Source organism: Varanus komodoensis, unplaced genomic scaffold (assembly GCF_004798865.1).
Source record: "Varanus komodoensis strain SLA01 unplaced genomic scaffold, ASM479886v1 scaffold16, whole genome shotgun sequence".
Lineage (NCBI taxonomy): Eukaryota > Metazoa > Chordata > Lepidosauria > Squamata > Varanidae > Varanus > Varanus komodoensis.
Window position 1 is genome coordinate 20,603,683 of NW_025335468.1, and position 24,139 is coordinate 20,627,821.

At 43.4% G+C, this 24,139-nt stretch overlaps 1 protein-coding gene across 1 annotated transcript; it reads right to left on the bottom strand.

Moving 5' to 3' along the window:
• Window positions 1-273: 273 nt before the first annotated feature.
• Window positions 274-21,983, bottom strand: RCN1 (reticulocalbin 1). The gene is made up of 6 exons (XM_044425994.1): window positions 21,469-21,983; window positions 13,653-13,846; window positions 12,101-12,279; window positions 9,935-9,995; window positions 5,686-5,885; window positions 274-2,957 (listed from the first exon to the last, which is right to left on the bottom strand). Exons 1-6 carry the CDS (start codon window positions 21,711-21,713, stop codon window positions 2,850-2,852), a joined length of 987 nt encoding a protein of 328 aa, XP_044281929.1. The 5' UTR covers window positions 21,714-21,983; the 3' UTR covers window positions 274-2,849.
• Between the last annotated feature and the right edge of the window lie 2,156 nt (window positions 21,984-24,139).

Here is a 24,139-nt window from a genome sequence, read left to right on the forward strand (position 1 = left end):
TAGCAGCTACCAAGAGGGAAGTCCCATTACCTAGATGGCAGCCCTTTGTCAAGTTCCCCTCAGTGTCTGCAGCAAGTGATGTTAGATTTTTCTGCTCTGTTTCCCTACTTGCAATCAATTGGAAGCTGCTGGCAGGGAAATGCTCAGCATTGTATGTCAGGAGATGAGGTAAAGGAAGCCCCGTGCATCCTGAAATATGCTAATTGTGTCAGCAATGAAAATATCTGGAATTCTACAGTTCTGTCTAACCATCATCTGAATGCACTATTAAAGTTATTCAAAAAATGTTACGTGTTTATTGTTCATACCTTCAAGTCAATACAGGCAAAAAATGTAATTGTACATGGAACAGCTCAGATGCCTTATGAAATGCAGCAAGGTGAAAAGCTTATTAACTGATAGCATAAAATCCCCTTCAAATGGCAATGCATGTATTTCTATGCATACACATACATACAACCACCAACAAATCTTCTCAGAATGAAGTGCCACATAGCTTCTCCAGAGGTACAAGAGAGGCCTGGATTGGAAGTATTGCTTTATTTTCTACTGTGACATTCATACACAGTCAACAGTTCAGCAAAGCCACACATGGTTAGAAAAAAATGAAGTGGATCACTTTCCCAAACATTGGAAAAAATGTAGAAAATAGCAGCTCTACACAGCATGTTCCTTTTGAACAAAGAAATCATACACTGCGGTGATGTTGGCATTCCAATGGTCACAGGCAAGACATGGGTTCTAATTCAGGATATGACTTTATGCCAAAGCAAAAGTTCCGAGTTATTCATAGAGTTCTCCCAGCCACAATGGTTTCTCATTAACATAAGATGCAGTGAAGCTACTTTCTCCATTGAAATGAATGCGAAATCCCATTTCCAGAGGGCTGCATGTGAGCATTAAAATACACAACGCCCTCTACTTTCAGAGCATTAGCTGCCATCACAAGGGAGACTTGCTGGCTGTTAGGGATGTATGGGATTGCAATGTGCTCACATGGCTTGCCTGTCGTAAGTGATCGTGGAAAGCCTTCTTTGGGTGGACCTCTAGACTGTGAATGGAGAGAAAGCAACCTTAATAATATATTCAATGTATGGCTCCTCTTTTGGCCAAATCACAAGGGCAACCAAAAAGAAATCCTATATGCTTAGTGTGCCCAGGGCATCCGTATGTACAAAATGTTCAATTACAGCAATCCTTGAGGGGAAGGATTGCAGGCATATGATGTGAGCAAGTATCACCATTCATATAGGTTTTCTCTCTGTATCTCTGTGAAGATTAGTTGCCCATGCTATCCCCGCATTGCAGTGTTGCTTACAAATTTTTCTATCATTTAACACCATTAACCCCACATGAGGTAGCGGGAGAAATGAAGAAATTGCCCATAGACTGTGGTAGATAAAATGCATTTCTTTTTTGTTCTTTCAGCCTGGAAAAAATGGCATTGTCCGTGGTGTAGCTGAGCCAGGGCTTACAGGGATGAAGCACCAGGACGTATTTACTAGTGGGGATGATAACATCACCTACTCCCCCCCCCAGGATTCCCTGTCCCCTCTGAGCTTAGCTGCCAATTCTCACAGTAACTGAAGGACACGAGTTTTCCCAGCAGTAATATATTGTTCTCTGTTGCAAAATAGTTTGGAGTGGCCTAGCCTTGAATGGACAATTAAGACTCATTCAGCTTACAAAAGACCAGCTCCTGGTGGAGATGAAAACTGCTACAACTAGTTTATGTTTCACCACAGAAGCTGCCTTTTGGATTATCCTTGAGTATATGGCTATGGGGACTGTCACACTGAGCTTCTGCACTTCTCAATTTACCACTGGAATCATAATACTGCTATTACAAAGACCAGGTTAGGTATCTCCCAGCCACCCCCTTTTAAGAAAAAATGCTGGATTTATCTGTGCTATGTAACAAGAGAGTCTTAACACCTTACTAAAAAAAGAGCTATTCAGTAGCTCACAGACAGCTGTCTTGTCAGTCTGGAAGGGAGCGAGCACTGGGAGATGTTCTTTCCACAGCTACCATCGGGATGATTGTGACAAGTACCTGGCAGACGACAAGGACGTCAGAAGTGCCGCGAAGGCCACCCAGCCTCGTGCTCTGCTCCTGGTTCTTTGAATGGAGACCTAAGACAGACATCCTGAGCGACCCCCACACCTGGAATTAAGAGTTGCTGTATACTAGCCTTCCCTAACTCAGTGCCCTCCAGCTGCACCACAACTCTCATAATCCCCATGCACATGACCATCATTTTTGTTGGCTGATGGTAATGGAAATAATAGTCCAACACATTTGGAGAGCACCAGTTTGGGAATGCTACAGCCAAACTCTTCACATCATGTTTCTGCAGTAGGTGACAGACTGAAAGATGTGAATGTTCTTCCACATGATGGGGAAAGTTCCCATACAAAGAAATCCCACATGTCAGGGAGAAAAGCTTCCTTGAGAGGCTGGTTTCAGATGCACCACCAAGGAGCACTGAAACATTCAAGCTCATTATCAGCACCTGCAGTGGGAGGCAGTGCATGCCAAGAATGAATATAATATGTGAGGCTAGTCTATTGTACTGTGTTTTGCAAGTCAGGTCCAACTTCATGTATTTAGGACTGAGGTGAAATGTGTCAAGCTGTAATTGGAAAGTGCATTTTCCAAATTATGCTGAAATCTATCATTAAAATGTGCAAATAAAACAAAGTGGTAACTATTGCGTCTGACAGTGCTAACAGTATAGCTTTGTTAAAATATAATATATATATTGGTGCAAAACCAGTCTGCCTGTTACTTTGGTCACATACAGGAAAACCAGATTCAAGTCTCTGATATATTTGTTTTTCAAATAATATCATAGTTCATCATGGTCTTTTGTGAGGTCTTCTCCATAATTTGTAGCTTGGCTTCCAACAAACATATTCCAGTTGTCCAGAATCTCTTCTTTGGTTAACTTTTGATCCTGGGGGATTGGAAAAAAAAACCCTTTATAAAAGAATCCCTAAATACCCCGCTTCTAGTAAAAACATTGTCAGAAACCAAATCCAAAATGTGTCCATGAAAGTCTCATTAACAAAGTTATTCAAGAGATGAGGCAATATATTCAACGAGCATAAGCTGCAGTTATAATTAATAAACACATTAATAAAATATTTATATTTCATCCTTTTCCTGCAAAGAACCCAAAATGGCTTACCGAATCCTCCTGCTCTTTTCCATTTTTCTTGCAAAAAACTCTGAGAGATAAATTGGACTAAGAGTCAGTGACTGGCCCAAAACAAGCTTCATGGTTTAGTGGCAATCATGGCTGAATCTCCTGAATTTGAGTCCAATACTCTAACCAGTACTCCACCCTGGCTCTTCCTCTACAATAGGGCAATATAACTCTTTAAGTTTAATCAAAACATCTGTTTGGATTACTTGTCTATAACATTTGAATGTGCTTCTTTTGCAAGAGATTGACCTGCATTTTCCAGCAGTGCAGGCAGGGCCTAACACCTTCTCCTGCAAGACTGTTGGGGCTGGGCTATTCCCTTTCAGACTGGTGATGGCCCCATGATTCAGCAGCAGATGGAACATCTGAGGACTTGTGGCCTGGAGACTTGCATACACCTTTGCTTCACCCAACAAGTTTTTGTCTATTTGATTATTCTGACTAAGCAAGGTACAAACATGCCAGATAAATAAATAACAAATGAATATCATTCCTATTTCCAGAGTTCAGGCATGAGTGTTGATCCTTATGGAGCCCAGACTGCACTGCCCAGGCACAAGGCAAATAGATCAACAGGATCTGCAAAGCACTGAGGTGCTTAACAAATCTAGGGAAATAAATCCTGAGCAGGGTGGGGAGCAAGAGATCCCTTCCAAAACAGCCCAGTTAATTAAGTTAATCATGACTAGCTTATTGCATTGCACCCAAAGGGTACTTTATAAAGCCACCCTAACTTCAGTGCACCTGTAGAAAGATCCACAAGCAAAGGAGCATCACTGGTGATGTACATACCGCTGGCAAGAACTGAAATAGGGTGTTATAGGGGCATCCTTGGATCAGCTCAACCAAAAGTCTCCCTGTTTCCCAGTATGCCCATGTATCATGATTTGTTGTCATTGATTATTGAATGGAACCTTATCAGAACATATTCCTTAATAGCTTCTCAACTGAGACAAACAATTCCAGAAGATGGAGTTCTATGCAAATATAGGCATGCATCAGTCTCAAGTTGTGTCCAACAGTTGGCTTGCTCTGATCTCTATCACAGGATGTGTTTATGGAATGCATGAACATCCCACATTTCTCACAGTTTTCTAACCTCCTTTTACAATGATTGGGTTCAGGCAACATGATAACCCACACCCAAGGACTGAGGATATTTATTTATTACTTTTGTAGACTGTCCCATTACCGAAGTCTCAGGACAGTCTCAGGACAGTTTAACAATAGGACAGGATGAATGTGAAGTGTAACTGAAACATGGCTTATTGATGAAATGTGGGTTAATTTGTCAACTGAACCCAGCCATGCTAACAAATGATGATTTGCTAACCATGAACAACTTGTAGTCCATAACTCAACAAACCATAGGCAGAATTGCATGGCACAATAAGCAATGGCTTTTTTTAACCTTTGCTTTGTCATGTCATCGAAAACCCATCATGGTATTTTGGGATGACACATTTGGTTTTGAGAAACCACTAACAAAAAAAAAAAAGGTCTATTCTATGGTTTCTCAGAAGATGCAACTCACTGCTGTACTGAAGCCAGAACCACAGAGCTGCTGGGCACGATCAGTCCATTGCCACTTTTGTCCAGCAGCCCACCTGACAGCTGCCATTTGATGCAGCTGTCAGAGGTGTGCTCCCTCCTCTTGCCTCCTGCCCTAAAGATCTTTTTAGAGGCAGAAGCAGCTGCTCGGTGCTGGGAAAAGAGAAGCACCACTCTGTTGATTCTCCTGCTGCCACTGCAATGAGAATCCACAGCACTGCCCGGCTGCTTCTCACCCTGCGGCTCAAGCACAGGAGAGGTTTCGTTCAGGCGCTCATGGAGGGGGGCTGCAGCTCCTTTCTGCAGCACTGCCCGGCTGATTTCCCCCTCTTTTCCCTAAGCACAGATCTGGTACCCCCACCTGCTTAAGCAGTCCCCTCTGGAGAAAGAGAGGAGGGTGCCTGACCAGCTCCACTGTGCTTCAGGGCATGCCCTCCGTTTGTACAGCAGAGACTGCTTGACAGCTGCAGTGTGACAAACTCAGTTCATTATTGGGACTGTCAAACGGAGGAGCCTCAGGAGAATTGTGATGCCTCCTGGGAAACTGGCTGGTGGACTGAGAGGGTTGATAATGACAGATGGGAGGAGAGTCACCTTGAACAACCTGATCATCTTTCAGGCACATCTACACAAAAAACTGTGCATGTGCTGCTTGTCATGATGTGTGAACCCAGTTAATGGGTTCTCTTCATGGGCTGTTTGTGGTTAACAAACCATGGCTTGTTAAAGTGGCTGTGTTCAGGTATCACAGCAACCCAGTTTTCACAAACAACTCAACAGTTCAGTGACAACCCACACTCAACCTTCTGTGCTGTCTTCCCAGCCAGTGATTAAGGCTTAATTCTTGGTAGGTTGACATTCTGTAAAATCAAACTAATTATTTCAATACTCTAATGTTCATGCAATCTGACAGAGAACTAAGTACCTTGTCTACATCTGATTCATATACTAAGTGCCTTGCTTCAGCTAGTGCATGATCATAGTCCTGTGGGAGAATCCAGTGCCGAATCTCCTCTTTATCCATCTTCCCATCCTTGTTTAGATCCCGAAAATCTGCAAACTGTTCACGCTCTGTGACTACCCAGTCAGGTTCTGGACCACCATCTTCATGTGCAAACATATCCGCTGTGGGAGAAAAACAGCATTATATTTCAAAATCCTGTTTAGTTTGCAAATATACCAGAAAGCAGAAGTGTTCGAGTCACTCTAAATAAATGGAAGGGATTTACAAGAAGATCAGACAATTATTGAGTTAAAGGAGAGTCTCAGACTTTTTCCAGGTGATCCTTTTCCTTCCACACCCTGCCACATCCTAAGATCCACCAAACCCAAATCTTTCAAAGCAAATATATTGACAAGAGGCAAGGGTATGCTACAGGAGAAAATAAAATCAGGCACCTATCAGTCTGATATGAAGGAAAAAGCACCCTGACCTTCTAGCACAGGGGTGCTAAGCCTCTGTCAGCCCAAAGGCCAAATTCAATTTCAAAGAAGGTCTCAGGGACCTAACAGCTGTGGCTTAAGGCAAAAGGGGCAAGGCCAAAATACCAAATCTGCCAGTTTACTTTAGTTTTAAGTTCTTACTACTAGTAATTTATCTTTAGGATAAGTATGCCAACATTTCACAATAAGGAAAGCTACATAAAAAGGGGGAAAGTACCCATCAGTAGTCTGGGGAAAGGGGATGAGGCCAGGGTAGGGGACATGGCCTTCCAGGGTACTCCAGAGTACTGGACTGAGACCCTAGGCAGGTCAGATTTAATCCCAAGTCTGATGTTTGGCATCCCTGTTATAGCAGTTGAGGCAGGATGTCTTACAGGTTCCAAAAGTTATTAAGAGAAGAATTTTATGTATAGACCTGGTTTGGGAAAACCATATAAAGAGGAATGCCCACTGAGGGACTATGGAGACAGAACACAAGTCATCACTTAACCACAGTTAAGAGATCATACATGGGCCATGGAATTGCATCTTCCTAACCACAGCCTGTCCTCTCCCCCTTTTCTATTCTGTGGTTTGGTGCTATATGTACTAACATTAATCATGGTTAATGTACACCAGGTTTTGTACCCAGCCTAAGATAACACGTGTACATGATGACAACCCACAATTCATTGACAACCCATACACAACCCATACTCTGGTTTTTACTACATACAGACCCAGTCTCTGTTTTGAAGCTTGTTCTACAATTCTAGATTTGAACTCTGGTTTGTCTAGATTATAATGAATGTTGGTAATGGAGCAAAGGCAAAGAGAAAACACATTTCAGAGGGGAGGGCCTGGAACTTCATTCCATCATTCTGAACTGCTCGCTCTGTGTCTGTTTGAGTTTGCTGGGTGGCAACTTTCAGTTCCCTTCAGCTGATCTTGGAATGATAATACCGATCACCATTTTGAATAAAGCAACTCCCCTTCCACCCTACAAGCTTAAATATCTCACACAAACTTTATAAACCACCTTTGTTGCTGCTAGCTACATTTCCTGTTCTAATCTGTACTATATCCACAACAAACAACAAGGAGACTACACCAATAACAAGAAAGAAGCAAGAAGAAAAGCCACCAAAGTGAAATTATAATTTAATAGGTAATTTTCAATGCATCAAGTTTAGAGACAATTTCTTATGTAGGGTATATGAAGAAATATGATTTTCTAGCTAACTGATGGATAAAGTTCCCTGATGAAGACAGCTGCAACATGTCAGTAATTACCAATTAAATTATAATTGCATCTTATCAGCCTCGCCTCTTACCTTTCATCATCATGACATATCATCAGAGAATTGTCCAACTACCTTATCAGGACCAGCCAGAATAAGATGGGAAAGGAGTTCCCACTCAGCAAGGCCTTGGGAAGCAACTATCGCCCAATATCCACTCTAGAATACTCACTTAAACTAGGCTTGAAAATCACTGCTCATTTGCATCCAGATGAGTAGAAACAGAATCTCTGGTACACTGGAAGACTTGTTCTTTTTTATTTGAATGCTGTTGATTTGCCACAAAGGACTGAGTATTTTGTGGGAAGGCTGACAAGCAAAATGTTACTGAGACTGCATTGTACATTCTGTAATGCTCAACTGTATCTTATTATAAGGGCAATAAAATTCTTGTGGAGGCTGCTGGGGGTCTACATCAGGCATATTCCCCTGGCTATTGCCCTATTACGATTCATGTTTGTAGAAAATATGAGGATGCATAAGCCCTGTGCAGATACTTCTCCGGCTGGAAAGTCTTGGAACGAGAGAGCAACACGTCTGTCCACCCTTTATACAGCCAAGGCAATCTGTGAAGTCATAATCCATGCAGAGGTCTGTATTTATGAAAGCCCAGTTTGCACGATTCTCTCCCTCTTGTTTGTTTGAGGGAGTACGCATAATGTGTGAAATGGGAAACCACACGTGTGGGCTTCCATGTGGAGTGCCCATGTTGCACAGTAGAACCCATACATGTTGGAAAAGAGTATGTCTCCACTACTGACAGCCAAGAAAGTGCCTGAACCGGGTCATATTCCATCTGCAACACTTATGACTATGCTTCTCAAAGGCTAACAAGAAATTCTCTGCCTTTTCCCCTGCTAAAAGTTGCAGGCCAAGGGTAAAAGCTTGCTGCCCTTCGGATATTTTGGCCTTCAAATCCCATCACTTTTACCATTGGCCAAGTTGGCTGGGACTCCAAACCTCTGGAGGCTCCCTATACCTTCTGTAAATTGTTCATTCATGATGGCTGCATTTCTTATGATTTCTGTGGTTTTTTGATAAAAGTTCTGTGTCATGTTATCATCCTTGATTATTTATCTCCTCTGATGGAGGAACTTTTAAAATAATAAAACATAAAGGAGAACTTTGGCCCGTGCTGCCTCTCACCCAGTGGGTTTCTTCTAAGAATGGAAAAAATAGGGAGTCATAGTTCTTCCAAGATCCCCTCTTAAGATGCAATCACAATCTTTTATGCTAGGTTCAGAAGTATGGGAGGAAAAATGACCCAGAGCAGCATTGCATCTTGTCTCTGCCAGCAAGTGTCTGCGCAAATAACATCAGAATCAAACGAGCAAGAGCAGTAGAGGGAATAAAAATGCAAGAGGAAACTTAGGGAAACAAAAATCAGCTACATGAAACTGGATGGCTTTTAGAAAGGCTTAAAAATAGTCTGTGCAAGAGAAGGACTTCTTAATTAGCCTTCCTTTTAACTCCTTAGTACAGAACACTAAGGACTCTGTCACAAATGCCAATGGTGCTCTGGAAATGCAAGCACACTAGGAAATCAGTAGGGGCACATTTCATGTAATGCATTCATGTTATGCCTTTTTTGCCATATATAGAGTTGACATGACCATCTCTCTGAAGACATGCGCTTCTACAATAAGGAATGGAAGACCAATGGTGCCACATGTGGATTTATCACTTGAGACCCAAACCAGATGTGTCAAATACAGTCCCATGTCCCAAGGCTTTCCCTTTTTGAATTGAAAGAGTCTAATCATGCTGCAAGTTTAAGCAAGGGAATGCAGATGGGAGCAAAATGCAAGCCTTTTCCTTTCCTATAAAATACCAGGGGGTAAATTAAACTGAGGAAGTGTGACTGGCTCAGGTTCAGCCAGGTAGTTTCATGGATGAGTTGGCATTTGAACTGGGCTTCTCTCATCTTTGTCTGACACTTTAGCTAGTATACGAAAAGCAGCACCCATTTCATACTTTTCAAATTGTGTAGTAATGAAGTCAAGAAAACCCTGATTCCCATTTTTCTACTCCAAAGGTATGCTTTCCAAATGATCCCTCATATTTCTCAAATTGCTAAAGGATGGTTGCAGTGACTCCACATGTACACTTTGCCCATTGCTTCAGGTGCGCGCACCTGGCCACTGCAAGTCCATGTGCCAATTACCCATGGATAGATCTGAGTTGCACAGTTGATTTCCATACTGAACAGGTGATACTGATTACATGGATCGGGATTATGAACATTAGATTTTATGCATGAAGAACCTGTGCAAACATCACGTCCATGCTCAAATCTCCAGAAGACCTCACGGTGTGACACACACGTTTACTGGATGTGCATTCTGCAACCTCTGCACCTACAGCCATCACACTAGGGGTGAAGAGCATCCACACTGGCCCTAAGAAAACTTTTCTATAACAAATATAAGACATCTCCATATCATGACTTACCAATGTATTCATCTTGATCTACAAATCCATCTTCATTTTTGTCTATGTCCTCCAGCGTTTCCTGTCACAATAAAGAAAAATAACTGTCATTACTAAGGTGTGTATTTTTTGCCCAAACTGATAGTAAAACTCTTTCCTTTGGAGCTGTCACTTTACATCAATTGATCCATTCTTTTAAAAAATGCAACAACCATACAGTAAATATCAATAATTATGTTTTATGTCATGACCTCTTTTCAAGGTCCTGCCATAAACCATATGCAAAATCTGTTTTATTTTAGGAAGTTCACTATGCTGATAAATTTAGATAGAAGGCCTTCTGTAACACTTGTACCATTTAATTATGTGAATATGTTATGATATTAAAGCAGGAGTTTGAATACTGTAAGCGTGAAATCCTATGGATGTTTTGACAGAAAAACTTCCTCTAAACTCCAGAGTCACCCAGCCAGTGTGGGAGGTTTTCTTACTGTTTAAACATACAGTGGTACCTTGGCTCACAAACCTAATCCATTCCAGGACTCTGGTTGTGACCCAAATTGGTCATGAGCCAAGTTCAATTTCTGTAACTATTTTTTAAATCAGAAAAATGTGAAGCAAAGAACAACAAAGATTGTGGCCATCTCCCCGCCGCCCCAGCATGACCAGGATTGTGCCTGTCATCCCGGTGCGCTGAGGGGGGGGGAGAGATGGGCGCGAACATGGGTGTGTGTGGGGGAGAGCGATGGGCACAAACACAGGGGCACTCATGGGGAGAGAAAGGTGCGATCATGCTGGGGGACGGGGAGATGGCCGAGATTGCAGTTGTGCTCCTGCAGGAAAGACGGGCACAATCACGGACGCACTCATGCAGGAAAGAAGGGGGCAATCTCGATCATCTCTCCCCTGCCCCCAGCATGATCACAGCCATCTCCCCATTCCAGTGGGGGGGCGGGGGGATGGCCGTGATCGCAGTCGCCACTCAATGCACAGTTTGCAACCCGAGTCAAAATTTTTATGAAATTTTTGTTTGCGACCTGATTTGGTCGTGAACTGAGGCATTCGTGAACCGAGGTACCACTGTATATGCATTTGTACCATTAGATATTCAAAGGTACCCAAATCCTTTTCCAAGCTGGGTTAAAACCCTCTGAATCAGGAAGGGAGCACTACTCACACTTCCTATGGTGGGACACAGCGCAGGGGCAGGGCACACGCTTCACATGCAAGAGGTTGCAGGTTCAATCCAGCATCTCCAGACAGGGAAGGGAAAGACCCCTGTCTGAAACCCTAGAAAACCACCGCCAGTCAGTGCTGACAGTACTGGCCTACAAGGACCACTGGTCTAACTCAGTATAAGGCAGTTCTCAGGAAGCCCCTAGGTGACCTCCAAAGGTATTTGAGGAACAGCAAGGTGCCCATGAAGAGAAAACTGGGACCACCTCATCTTAAGGGCCATTAGAGTGGTCTTGTCCTGTGGTGCTGAAACAATGATGGGGCTGTGAAATACTAGAGGAGGACGAGGAGGAGGAGAACGAGGAGGAGGAGGTTACATGTATATCCTGGCTTTCTTCCTCTAGGAAGAAATCCAAGGCAGTTTACAAGTATCTCCTCCTTTCCTTTCTGAGCTCACAACAACCCTGTGAGGTAGGTTAAGCTGAGAGGCAGTGACTGGCCCAAAGTTACCCAGTGGGCTTCACGGCTAAGTGCAGACTAGCACCCAGATATCCTGTATCCCAGTCCTGCACTCTTAATCACTACACTACAATGGCAGGATATGCAGATGAATGCCTATTCAAAAGTATACAATATCCTCCCATTGATTAAACTATGTTGTATATACTTTTTGAAGGAATATACACTTTCTCAGGCTTATTTTTCTAATGTATGCATTTTTAACATGTTTCACAGCACAAACCACATTGAAAACTTGGGAATAAATTGCAGATTGTATTTGGAAGGTGTGAAGAAAGGAAATTCTGGTCTTAAACATGCTGAAATGAGTTTCTCATGCACCTCTGCTTTTAACAAAACAAAGCGAGATTCCTCAAATAGTTTTCCTTCCTGTCAAAACTGCCAGTGACGATTGTTTGGGAACCCTTGCCCTCAAAGCTGAGGACGCTGGCTTTCAAATCTATTCAGTAAATGGAAACCCAAAGATAGGAGATTGGATCCAATGTTGCTTACAAGAACAACAATGTCCTTCATATGTTCAAACTCTTCCGGGTGAAGGAAAGCTGTGAACTCCTCACGGGTGGCTTCTAAGTCACCATCCAGGTCAGCTCTTTTGAATCTTCTTTCATCCCTAGGCAGCATTTTTTTAAAATTGTGTTGCTCTGTTGCATCTTGAAACTCTGCAGCATTTTCTAGGAAACCAGGATAATCAAAATGAGATGAGACAAACAGAAGTGCCAAGAGTAACCAAGATCTGAGTGCTGCCTGCTATACCTGACTTTTTAGACTATAACTCACAGCATTGCTGACCTTCAGCCATGCTGCTAGAGATGATGGGAGTTGAAGTCCAAACACTTGGAAGGTAAGAAGCTGGGGAAGGTTGATCTAAACAGGTCTGGGCAGAATTGTTTTAGACTTCAGTTCCTAGCATTCCTGATGATTGGCCATGTTGGCAGGGGCTTCTAGGCACTGAAGTCCAAATCATATGAAGAGCTGCCTTCTGCTCATTCCTAACCTAAAGCATCCTTCCCTAACCCCACACAAAAGGAACCCCCAAGCTTCTAACACAGGCCATCCCCTTTACTAGCCAAGCACTGTAATGCCATGGTAGCCCACCGGCATTCCTTTCTAGTTGCCTGCTTCCCCTTCCATCCCTCACATAGAACATCTGCTATTCTCACTGCCACTGTCTGGCACTAAAACAGGAAACATCAAAGAAAATAGTATTTTAAGAAGTTCTGAGGCAATTCCTTTTGCATCAACCCCCATAAGAATTATAGCAGTATATTTTATTAGTACCTCACTTTTGTATCAAAATGGCACTCAAGGGGCTTACAGAGCCAATGAGAACTGATCAAAACAATAAATGAAAATACGGTAGCTACTGCAGAAAAAATAAAGCAACTGCTACCACACAGGGCCAATGCAGGTTATTTTAACCACAGTGACGCATGCTGGTGTATGAGACTGCCAATTGTAATTGTGTCATCTGAACCTGGTCCAATCCTGTGTCATCTCAACCTGGTCACTGGGGGTTATTTAAGGGCAGATCCACCCTCATTGAACTGCTACTGCAAAGAATCATTTAGCTCTTGAATATTCTTCAATGACGGTGTTTCTGCAACAGGCATAACCTCTGATCAAAATGGTGGCCACACACACCTTGGCTAATTGTGGGTTAATTAACCAACAACAACTTGCTATGTCATATGTACTGGGTCAGAGGCTACCATAATGTTACTAGTGTCTCACTCTGTTCCTTGGAGCAATGTTAGGGAATGATAATCCTACCTTAAAACTGTATCTAGCAACTATGACTTTGTTTTCATGTTTTACTTTAGCATAGGCCCCAGAGCTGCAGTCCACACCTTAAAAACCTGCTACCCCAAATGCTAGGGTCCAATTTGGATTAGGCGTCCTGCATTACTCTAAAGCAAACATTTTCAAAGACAGAGCTACCAGATATAGGGTTAAAGTAGCAGTGCTTTGTCCCTCAGAGGCAAGATTACAGGAGCTGCGCTCTATGAGCCACATTAGCCCAAATTTATGTCTTGAATTTTCTCACCCAGGAAATACCCATATGTGGCTTGTTTATATTCTTCCCAGGAAATTTTATTGTCCTTGTTGAGGTCATAATCCTTCCAGACCTTAGCCACATTTTCAAAAATATGGCGTTTCTGTACTCGTTTGATCCAGTTTTTCAGTTCTTCGGTTGTGACAAAGCCATCTTTGTTATCATCAATCCGATCAACAATTTTCCTGCAACCGTGGGGAAAGAAAACTGAGGATTAGACTCTTTGTAAGAATTTTCATGCATATCTACCTAGGTAATTATCTACCTATCTCAGTACTATCTCGCAATGGCTCACCTGGGTTCCATGCTAGAGTCTTACCCTGCAATTTAAACTTAAGACTCTCTACATGAAAAACATGCACAACAGCTATGATCTAACTATACTCTGCCATGATGTTTGCAAGAGGTAAGTTTCCATTACTGGACTTCTACTACTGTGAGCAACCCATTTTGGAAGATGACATCACTCACATGGACTATAAGCATTTTTGAATTTAGGAACTGGAGTTAATACTGTGGCTCAATTTTTTCATGGATTTCTAACCTCCACAGGCTATTTTTGTGGGTGGCATCTAGAAGACTACCTAGATAGTTCTTGCCATTCTCTCTACCAGGGGCTGGCAACCTGGTGCCCTCCAGATGTTTTGGAACACAATACCCATAAGTCCCAGCCAGCACAGCCAAAACAGTTTGAGGGAGTAATATCTAGTTTATCTGGAACCCACTTGGTTGGGAAAGACAAGTCTAAAGGAAGGGAACATTTATGGTTACACTTATAGTCAAGCACAAAGGAGAGACGGCTATGGGGCACACAGCCCACTCTATGCAGATACATGTTGCCTAATGGTAGAGCTGGCTCTGTTACGTACAACAAGTTGTAGATGGGAACAAGAGTTTTGTTGTTAGCAAGGAAATAATACTACTTAGAGCAACAAAGTAGTTGCAGGAACCTGCTTTTCAGAGAGGTGCGTCTGGTGCTGATGCTTTATCCATTTGGGTGCCAGGCCAAAACTTTTTCATTTCCCCTGTATTTTATGTATTAAATGTGGTTTAATATTGGTTTTATTGGATATTTATATTGTATTTTGTATGCTGCCACTATCCTGTTTTGTATCCTGAGATGTTTGTATAGAACAGCATAGAAATGTCCCTAATAAATAAATAAAAAATAAACTCTGAAGAGAACTTTTGTTTCATATATAGTTCTTAAAAACTTTTTTTCTAGACTTATTGCAGATATTATTCCTTTCTTTCCAAATTCTGTGCATCCATCCATCTATCTCTTTCATATCCCACCCTTCACAATGTCTAATAGTAGACATTAGTACTATTATTACTTATTTCATTTCTATACTGTCCCATAACTGAAGCTCTCAGGTGGTTAACACCAAACAATAAAATAGAATACAAATACCCTAAAACAACAGTGTTAAAAGAATTTAAATTTAATTAAAATAGCTTAAAAGAAAGTAAAAATAAAATAAAAAGACATGGCAAGAAAAAGAATCAGCAGGATTCTTCCCCTCAGGCTCCTGGTTAACCATAGAGATCTTTGATGACCACTGTAAAGAGGGTTGCCTTGACCTGGAGCCAAAAATATGGTAAATCTGGCATCAGGCAGGCTGCAGCAGGGAGACCATTCCAAAGATGAGGGGCCACCACAGAAAAGGCCCTCCCTCTAGATGCCACCCTCTGAGCCTGTCAAGGAGTTGGCACCTGGAGGAAAGCTCCAGAGGTTGAGTGTAGCACTCAGACTGGCATTCAGAGAAAGGTCCCATTGGTAGAGTGGGCTTGGGAGAGGCACTCTGACAGGTATTGCAGTCCTAAGTCATGTAGGGCTTTATAGGTTAAAACCAGCAATCAATTCTTGAATTGGGCCAGGAAGCATAAAGGCAGCCAATGCAGGTGGGTCAGAACCAGTCTTGCATATTGGGATCTACAGGTTCTGATTGTTAATCTGCCTAATGAGGACACTGTTTGTTTTTCAGTTATATATTTTAAAACGTTTTAAAAATAATTTTGAAATGTATATAGACTTAGAATAAACAATGCTATAATAATGGTGTGAACAATGGACATAGTGAAAAGCTTATTATATGCATCCCATGTGACAGCATATGACAAAAAGTTTATTGGAATTACAACGCATTTAATCTAAAAACTCATGTATGAGATTGCATGCTTACTCAGGTAAGAGTAAGTTCCACTGAACACAGTCAGACTTACTTTGCAGTAAACATTAGGATCATGAACAAAATTACCTTCAGTGTTGAGTTAGCAACTGTTGACCTTATTATATTCAGGGCCAGCATCTGTCCTGATGCTGAGTAAGAATTTAATAGTAAATGAATAGTAACTCAATCACTGTTCTGGTAAATTAGTTGAAAGCATTATTAGCATCAGTAAGCATATAGAGGGATAAGCCTTACTTTAAAAGATTCAACATGGTTTTGGCAAAGCTAAATCCTGTCATGCAAGCCTATTAAGAGTTCTTTAAGAGTGTCAGTGAACATGTGGATCAAGTAGGCACCATTTATCTGGACTTCCAAAAGGCATTTGCCAATGAGAGAACTGGGTATGTTCAGCCTTGAGAAGAAAAGGCTGAGGGGAGATATGATATCATTCTATAAGTACCACAAAGGCTGCCACAGAGAAGAACTTCAAGATCTCTTTTCACTGATACCAGAGTGTAGGACACAGAATAGTAAACTCAAGTTGAGACAACCCAGATTCAGGCTAGATATGAGGGAAAGTGTCCTCATTGCCAGAGCAATACAGAAGTGAAACCAGTTTCCTAGAGAGATTGTGGGCTCTCCCACACTAGAGACATTCAAGGTGAAACAGGATGTTCATCTGATTGGGGTGGTTGGGCTCAATGGCCCTCTTGGTCCCATCCAACTCTAGTATTCCATGACAAAGTCCTATACCAAAGATTCCTGAGCAAACTTAAGCAGTCATGCAATAAGAGGGGAGATCCTCATATAACCTCATCAGTAACTGGTTAAAGAAAAGAAAGCAGAGGGTTGGAATAAATGTTAATTTCTCCCAATGAAGAGTTCTAAATGGGGGTGCCCCACAGGGTTCTGTATTAGGACCAATACTTCTCAACCTGTTCAGTGAAGTGGCCAAGTTTGTTGATGATACCAAACTATTTAGGGAAGTTATGAGCAACTTCTAAAGGATCTCTCTAAACTGGGAGAATGGGCATCTCAATGGCAAATGTGGTCCAGTGTAAGCAAGTGTACAATAGGAGCATATGGCCTGGTGGAAATCATGGAAACTTGGTGGGATGAAAGGCAAGACTGGAATGTAAACATAGAGGGGTATCACCTGTTTAGAAAGGACAGGAAGGGAAAGAGGTGAGGGGGCGTAGCTTTATATGTCAGGGAAGGGATAGGATGCAGTGAGATGGAATGCGGCACAGATGAGTATCTGGTAGAGGTAGTCTGAGTGAGGAGGGGCCTGACAGTGGGGGTATGTTGTCACCCTCCAGGTCAACTTGAGACCCTGGATGAGGTCCTGACAGACCAGATTCGAAGGATATCTCAGGGGAGGGACACAGTAATTATGGGAGACTTCAATCTCCCAGATATTAGTTAGGAGACTCGCTCAGCGGTGACAGCTAGGTCACGTCACTACCTAGATTCTATAGATGGAGGGTTTTTCATGCAAAGGGTCCAGGAGGCCACAAGGGAGGGGGGTTAAATACCCTTAACTTGGTCTTGATGAACAGGGAGGAACTGAGAGATGGGGTGCAGATTAGGGGGAGCTCTGGATGCAAGTGATCAGTCCACTTTGAGATCATGGGAATGGGGATGAGGAGCAGGTCGAGTACTAGGAGCTGGAACTTCACAAGGGCCAACTTTGGTTGATTGAAGGCCAGACTGGGGAAAGTCTCCTGGGAGAGGGTATTGGAAGGCAAGGAGTGGATGGCACTCAAAAGGGAGGTCTTGGAAGCACAAGCCTTGACAATACTGCTAGTTAGTAAGGCAGGGAGGCAAAGGAGAGAGCTGCCTTGGATGCAAAAGGAGGTGGTAAGAGGGTTTAGACATAAGAGGAACCTTCACAGGAAATGGGCACTGGGGCAAATAGACGAAAGGGTATACTGGGAGAAGGAGGCCCGTTGCAGAAGGATTATTTGCAAGGCTAAGGCTGATTATGAGCTGAGACTTGAAAAGAATATCAGGAGCAACAGAAAGGGCTTCTATCAACACGTAAAAAGCAAGAGGAAGGGGAGACAGACAGTGGGACCGCTTAATAAGGAGGAAGGGGATTCATTGACTGATGTGAGGGAACAGGCACAGAAGCTAAATGACTATTTTGCCTCTGTGTTCTTTCCAAAGCAGGATGCAGGAGATATACATGGGGGGCTGGATGAGGCTGGGGATTTAGGGGTAGAGATTAGAATCGCCCCCCTAGAAGTTAAGGAGCTCCTCAGGGCACTGGACATTACAAAGGCGCCGGGTCTTCACAGGTTACACCTGAGGGTACTTCAGGAGTTGGCGGGGGATCTCTTGTGCCCATTGGCCTCCATTTTTGAGGCCTTGTGGAGAACAGATGAGGTTCCAGAGGACTGGAGGGTGGCATCAGTGGTCCCAATTTTCAAAAAGGGTAGTAGAGGGGACATAGAGAATTACACAACAGTTAGCCTTACATCCATTGTAGGAAAGACATTGGAAAGGCTCATAATATCAAGAGACTTGGTAAACCTTGTTAGGGAAGAGAGGTTGGCAGCTATACAACACGACTTCCGCAAAAACAGGTCTTGCCAGACAAATCTTGTGGAATTCTATGACATAGTTTCAAGGTCGACGGAGGGTACGCAGTGGATGTGGTATATCTGGATTTCAGCAAGGCCTTTGACAAAGTGCTGCATGATATCCTGGTTGAGAAATTGAGGAGTTTTGGGATAGACCAATGCACTGTCCAAGGGATTGGACAGAGGGTAACTATTAGTGGGGAATCATCGGGACGGTGGCCAGTAACAAGTGGAGTCCCTCCAGGAGTCTCCTGGGACCAATCCTGTTCAATCTTTTCATCAATGACCTGGAAGATGGGGTGACTAGTCTGCTGATCAAATTCGCAGACAATATTAAAATGGGGGCAGTGGCCACATCTGAAGAGCAGGTACATCAGATCCAGAAGGATCTGGACAGACTATGAAAGACAACAGGATGGCGTTCAATGTGGATAAGTGCAAGGTCTTACACTTGAGGCATAGGAATGGGTGTCATAAGTACAGGTTAAGGGACAAGTGGCTGGAGAGGAGCACTAGTGAAACAGATCTTGGGGTACTGATCGACTGCAGGCTAAACATGAGTCAGCCGTGTGATGTGGCCATCAAGAGGGTAAATGCCACCCTTGGTTGCATAGCCAGAAGTGTGGCTTCTAGATCGAGAGAAGTATTTCTACCACTCTATACAACTCTGGTACACCTGCAACTGGAGTATTGTGTTCAGTTCTGGCCTCCACATTACAGGAAGGATAGAGCCAGGTTAGAATCGGTATAGCATAGGGCCACAAAGATGGTGGACAGATTGCAGAGAAAGCCATATGAGATGAGACTGAGGGAACTGAGTCTTTTCAGCCTGGAGAAGAGGAGACTCTGAGGGGATCTGTTGGCAACATACAGGTATGTGAAGGGGTGTCACACGGGGTGGGTAGAGACCTGTTTTCCCCTGAGGAGGGCATGATGCATTCTAATGGAGCAAAGCTCAGGGAATCAAGGTTTAATTTGGATGCCAGGAAGTACTTCCTGACAGCTAGGACCCTAAGGATATGGAATGGGCTTCCATGGGTGGTGGTTGAAGTCCCATTGGTGAGGGTGTTCAAGGATGGACTGGACATGTACATGGTAGGCATGTTGTGAGTGGAGATGGCTGGAGCTGGGAGTCAGACTAGATGGCCCAGGAGGGGGTAGGTCTATAGAAAAGTAAGGCTAAAAGCAATGCAAGAGCTATGCTTGTCCTAATTTTATGTCATGCCTAGGTCTTCCCCAATCCAGGACAAGGCCTCCACAGATGAGAACCCACACACCACAAAACCAAAGGACCCTGAAAGACAGACAGAATCTCACATCTCTGGTATTGCCCAGGAAGCTCCCAGTATCCTGCAATGAACCTAGGAGCTGGGCCCCTAACTCACCAGTAAAAAACAACAACAAACCCCTTTCCAAATTAGAGGCAAGGAGAACCCACCTCCAGGCTCAGATGGTGGAGACAACAGAAAGTACGGGCTCAGACAGCCACCTGGCAAATAGCGCATACTTGAACACCTGAACTAGTGAGCTTCTCATGAGTAGTGTACCCAATGAGAGTAAAGAACCCTTTAAGAGCAGAACTATGCATTTGCTACTTCTATGGGGACCAAGAGACCAGATTATATAAATCCTCAGTTGAGATGCTGCTTTTCAGCTCCTGGGGTTTCTGGCTGTTGGACCCTAATTAGGCTGTTGGACCCTAATTTTTGGCTTTTGCCTGCTTCTGTATGTTGTTTGGACCTCGACTTCACCTAAGACCTTGCTTTTGAGCCACCCTCTTTTCTGAGTGACACTGGAGCTTTGACTCTGCTGTATCAGCTTTCCCCACCTTCAGTCCAAGGACTGAGTTTGACCTGACTGTAGCAGGGTATGAAAATATGCAGACCACCTTTTAAAAGAACTTGAAGTAGTATAGTGGTTAGGAGGATTAGACTAGGCCTGAGGCAATCCAAGCTCAAATCCCTACTTAGCTATGAGGGAGTGATCATGGACCAGTTTTTCAGAGGGTAGAAGACAAAATTGTTGTGAAGAGGAAAACTAAAAGTTGCTTGGACAACATGCAATAAATAAGCACATTAGGGGGCAGGTAAAAGAACAGCTTAATGACAAGCCCTTCCCAACTGAATTGGCAAAGTAGGTCAAAGACCTAAAGAGAGGCAGTGGCTTCTTGCAAAGAATTGACCACTCCCAAACCATGTTTGGCAGTGTCTAATCTGTCCTGAAGTTCCAAACTCTCTCTTTGAAACTTTTTAGCTTTAACAGGTCAGTTTTAAAGCTTGTTGTTTAACTTCCAAAGATAGACTGAAATGCCTCCAACCACAATTTAATACCAGATTAAACCTCTTCCTTCTGGTCTATCACTTATGCAACTGAAAGTGATTTGACACTGCAACATCTAGTCTCAGTCTTGCAATAATTGTCACATCAGCACCTTCCTGTAACTAGTACAAGTTTTGCCAACTTGAGATAACATTTCATGTATCTGATGAAATCCAGCCCGTTAAAACTTCTGCTGCAATTAGAATCTTAAGATAATCACTGGTTTCTTTTGCTGTAATACATCAGCAAACCCAGTGGAAGGGTTTGCAATTAACAGCAAACTTCATGCACTTTACTTTTTAAAAAGTTGAGCCCAGGCTTTAATCTCCTACACAAAAAAGGAGGAAGCCCTCCCATTCATGGATGATGCCCTTCCGAGAACAAACTCCGCTTTCTGAGCGGCAATGGGTTGGACCTCCCCTCTGCCACGTTATCAGCAAATCATGGCAACCAGCTTCTTCCCCCGCTTTACCGAGTTCCTCTGGTTGGGAAAGCCTAACTTTCCTTACACTGAAGCTAAGTTATAACGACCTAACGGTTTGCAGTATCTGGAGGGCGGTCTAAGAGTAGCTCAGCCGGTGTGTGAACGGGACTTACGCATTATCCACGGGGCGGTTATTATTATTATTATTATTATTATTAATACTACTACTACTACTACTACTACTACTGCCATAACATTCATAGGGTTGCTCTTTCGCCTCCAGTCTCTTCAGAGTTCGGTCTTACCCCAGTCTTTCTTTGCTTTCTTCTGGGGTGAGCTGATCGAAAGTTTTGGCTTCTTCTTTGCCCAGGAAAGCTTCGTGGTCGTACTGGAAGCTCTGGTTATCTTCGTGCTGTCGATCGCTGAGCTCGGGGTCAGGATGCACGCCCCTCTCCTTCCTGAAAGTGGGCACGCCAAAGGACCCTCGGATGCAAAGCGCCAGCAGCGCCAGCCCCACCGCTAGGCAGCGAAGAGTTTCTTTCAAGCCCATGCTTTTGTCTCCCCAGGGGGTTGATCGGTGCCCCCGAGTGCGGGACCACACAGCAACGTGGAGAAGGGAATCAAAGCGGTAGAAAGTGTCGAGCCTACAAGTTAAGTCACGCTGGCTTCTTTACCTGCAAAAGCATGCACACGTCTTGGCGCCCAGAGCTGCAGGACTCGCCTCGCGTATCTCTCACAGCTCCCACACAGAAGACTCAGTGTGGGGTTGCCCTTCTCTCCCAGCCCCCCATTGCACAATTCCGGCAGAGAAAATCTCGCTTTTGGAACGCACATGAATGACCTAATTTGGGCCGGGTGAGGAATCCCCCCGCCCCAGCCACTCAGGAGTGGGCTTGGAAACCAGGGCTCTTCCGCGCCCCTCTATATTACGTCTCCTGCGATTGGTCGAGAGTGCCTCCTTCCGTCCCTCTCGTATTGTGGGAGGAGACGACATGGGCCATCGGATCGCCACGTTTACAAGGCAGCTCGGGTAAGCCAGAAAACGGAGCGGGAGAAGACGAGCTGTAACGTGGAAACGGCCTGGGGAAAGTTTCCAGACGCCAACGTGGTGCGGATTTGTCTTTTCGTTGCGCAAAACGAATGCGGGGGAGAGATGTGTAATCCGATTCCACGCATATTAATGGGGGAGGAAGTCTTAGTGAGCGTTTATTTGCGAGCAAATTGTCAAGTGATCGAACGATAAGACAAACTTTCTTTTGTAACTGTAGGAATATCCCGGATCCATCTTTAAGACTCATTAAAATCTGAAATACTTGTCATATTGCGAAAATCTCACCATCCCAAACAAACATGCTTAATTCATGACAAGGTTGCAAATTTAAAGGGAGATCCTATGCAAAGTAGTCAGAAGTAGGTCCACTGAGTAACAGGCAGCTTACTACCCCTACGTGAGTGTGGCTATAAAATTATAGACCTAATCAATATTCAGCTGACTTTCATATTGTTAGTTTAAATCTCCTGCCCGCTGCCATGGATTAGGCGGAGTTGACAGCAAGAGAAGCCTTCCAGAATTGCTCATTACTCTACAGGGCACACCACACATCTCTAATTCCTGGACTGTGTTTTGTTTTTGCTTTGTTTTTAACGTAAAGATGACTTCTTTCTTTTGGCTGCAACCCAGAGTTAGTAGGCTTTGTCCCATGTAGGATAACATTCTGTTATAAACTCTTTTTCTTAGACCAGGTGAAGTTTCAGCCCCCATCCATTGCTTTTGATAGTTTTGTTCAGCCTACAAGTTGACAGCTAGCAAAAAGTGTTTCCCTAATGAACATTCATAGCTGCCAGCTAGCAGTTGCATTTTTTAAAGTTGCAGTTGCTTTAAGAGTCCAGGCAGTGGTATTCTGTTCCAGTTTGCTTTTTGCTCAGCACTTTCAACTCCTTTTCATCCATGTTCTTCTGAAGCATATCTGGACTTCTGCCTGGCTTCAGCAGGCAAGGGATGGGACAGACAAAAGGGCCACCATAATGGAATTATATCGGTTAGGAGACATGGTTGTCCCCTCGTCTTTTGAGGCAATGACATATTTAAGCATATAAGGGGCTGGTGGGGCGGGTGGAGGACGTTTGGGATGCAGCCTGGCACCCCTAGACAATCCAGACAATATCTGGAATGAACTTAAATCTGCATCTTCCTGCAGTGTGCAGACAACTGTATACCTAGTGTGCTTAATGTAATTGAAACATTTTGTACTGGGAAATTCAAAGAGAGAGTTAACACTAATGCTGGCTGGTAAAGTTTTAGGCTTTTATTATTGTTATTTATTCCCTTTCTATACCTCCTGTAGGTGATGCTGTCTGGGCAGTTCATAGTGGAATATAAAAACAAGAAAATACAATATATAAAACAGGATTTAGACTGTTGAAAAATTAATTGAAAATTTATTATTCATTAATTCATTCATTAAAAGCTTTTCTAACCCATCCAGTATAAGTGTCTCGGGATGGCTTACAGAAAAAGCCATTAAAATACAATAAAACAACCCAGTCACAAGAAAGAAAGGCACTTGGCTAAACCCACCAGGCCTCTGGATCATAGAATAGTAGAGTTGGAAGGGACTAAGAAGGCCATCAGGTCCAGCCCCCTATTGTTGGAGGACACCAAGTTATACCATCCCACTCAGATGGCTGTCCAGTTTCTTTTTGGATGTCTCTAGTGTAGGAGAGCCCACCACCTTTAGGAAACTGGCTGCACTGGTGTATTGCTCTGACTCTGGAAATTTTTCCTGATATCTAGCCTGAATCTGGTTTGTTACAACTTGAATTGATTATTCTGTATCCTGCACTCTTGTATGGGTGAGAAGAGATCTTTAACTTTCTCTCTGTGACAACCTTTCAGGTACTTTCAGGTACGCAGAGTAATAGCATGTCCCCCCTCAGCCTTCTTTCCTCAAGGCTGAACTTACCTGGTGTTCTCAG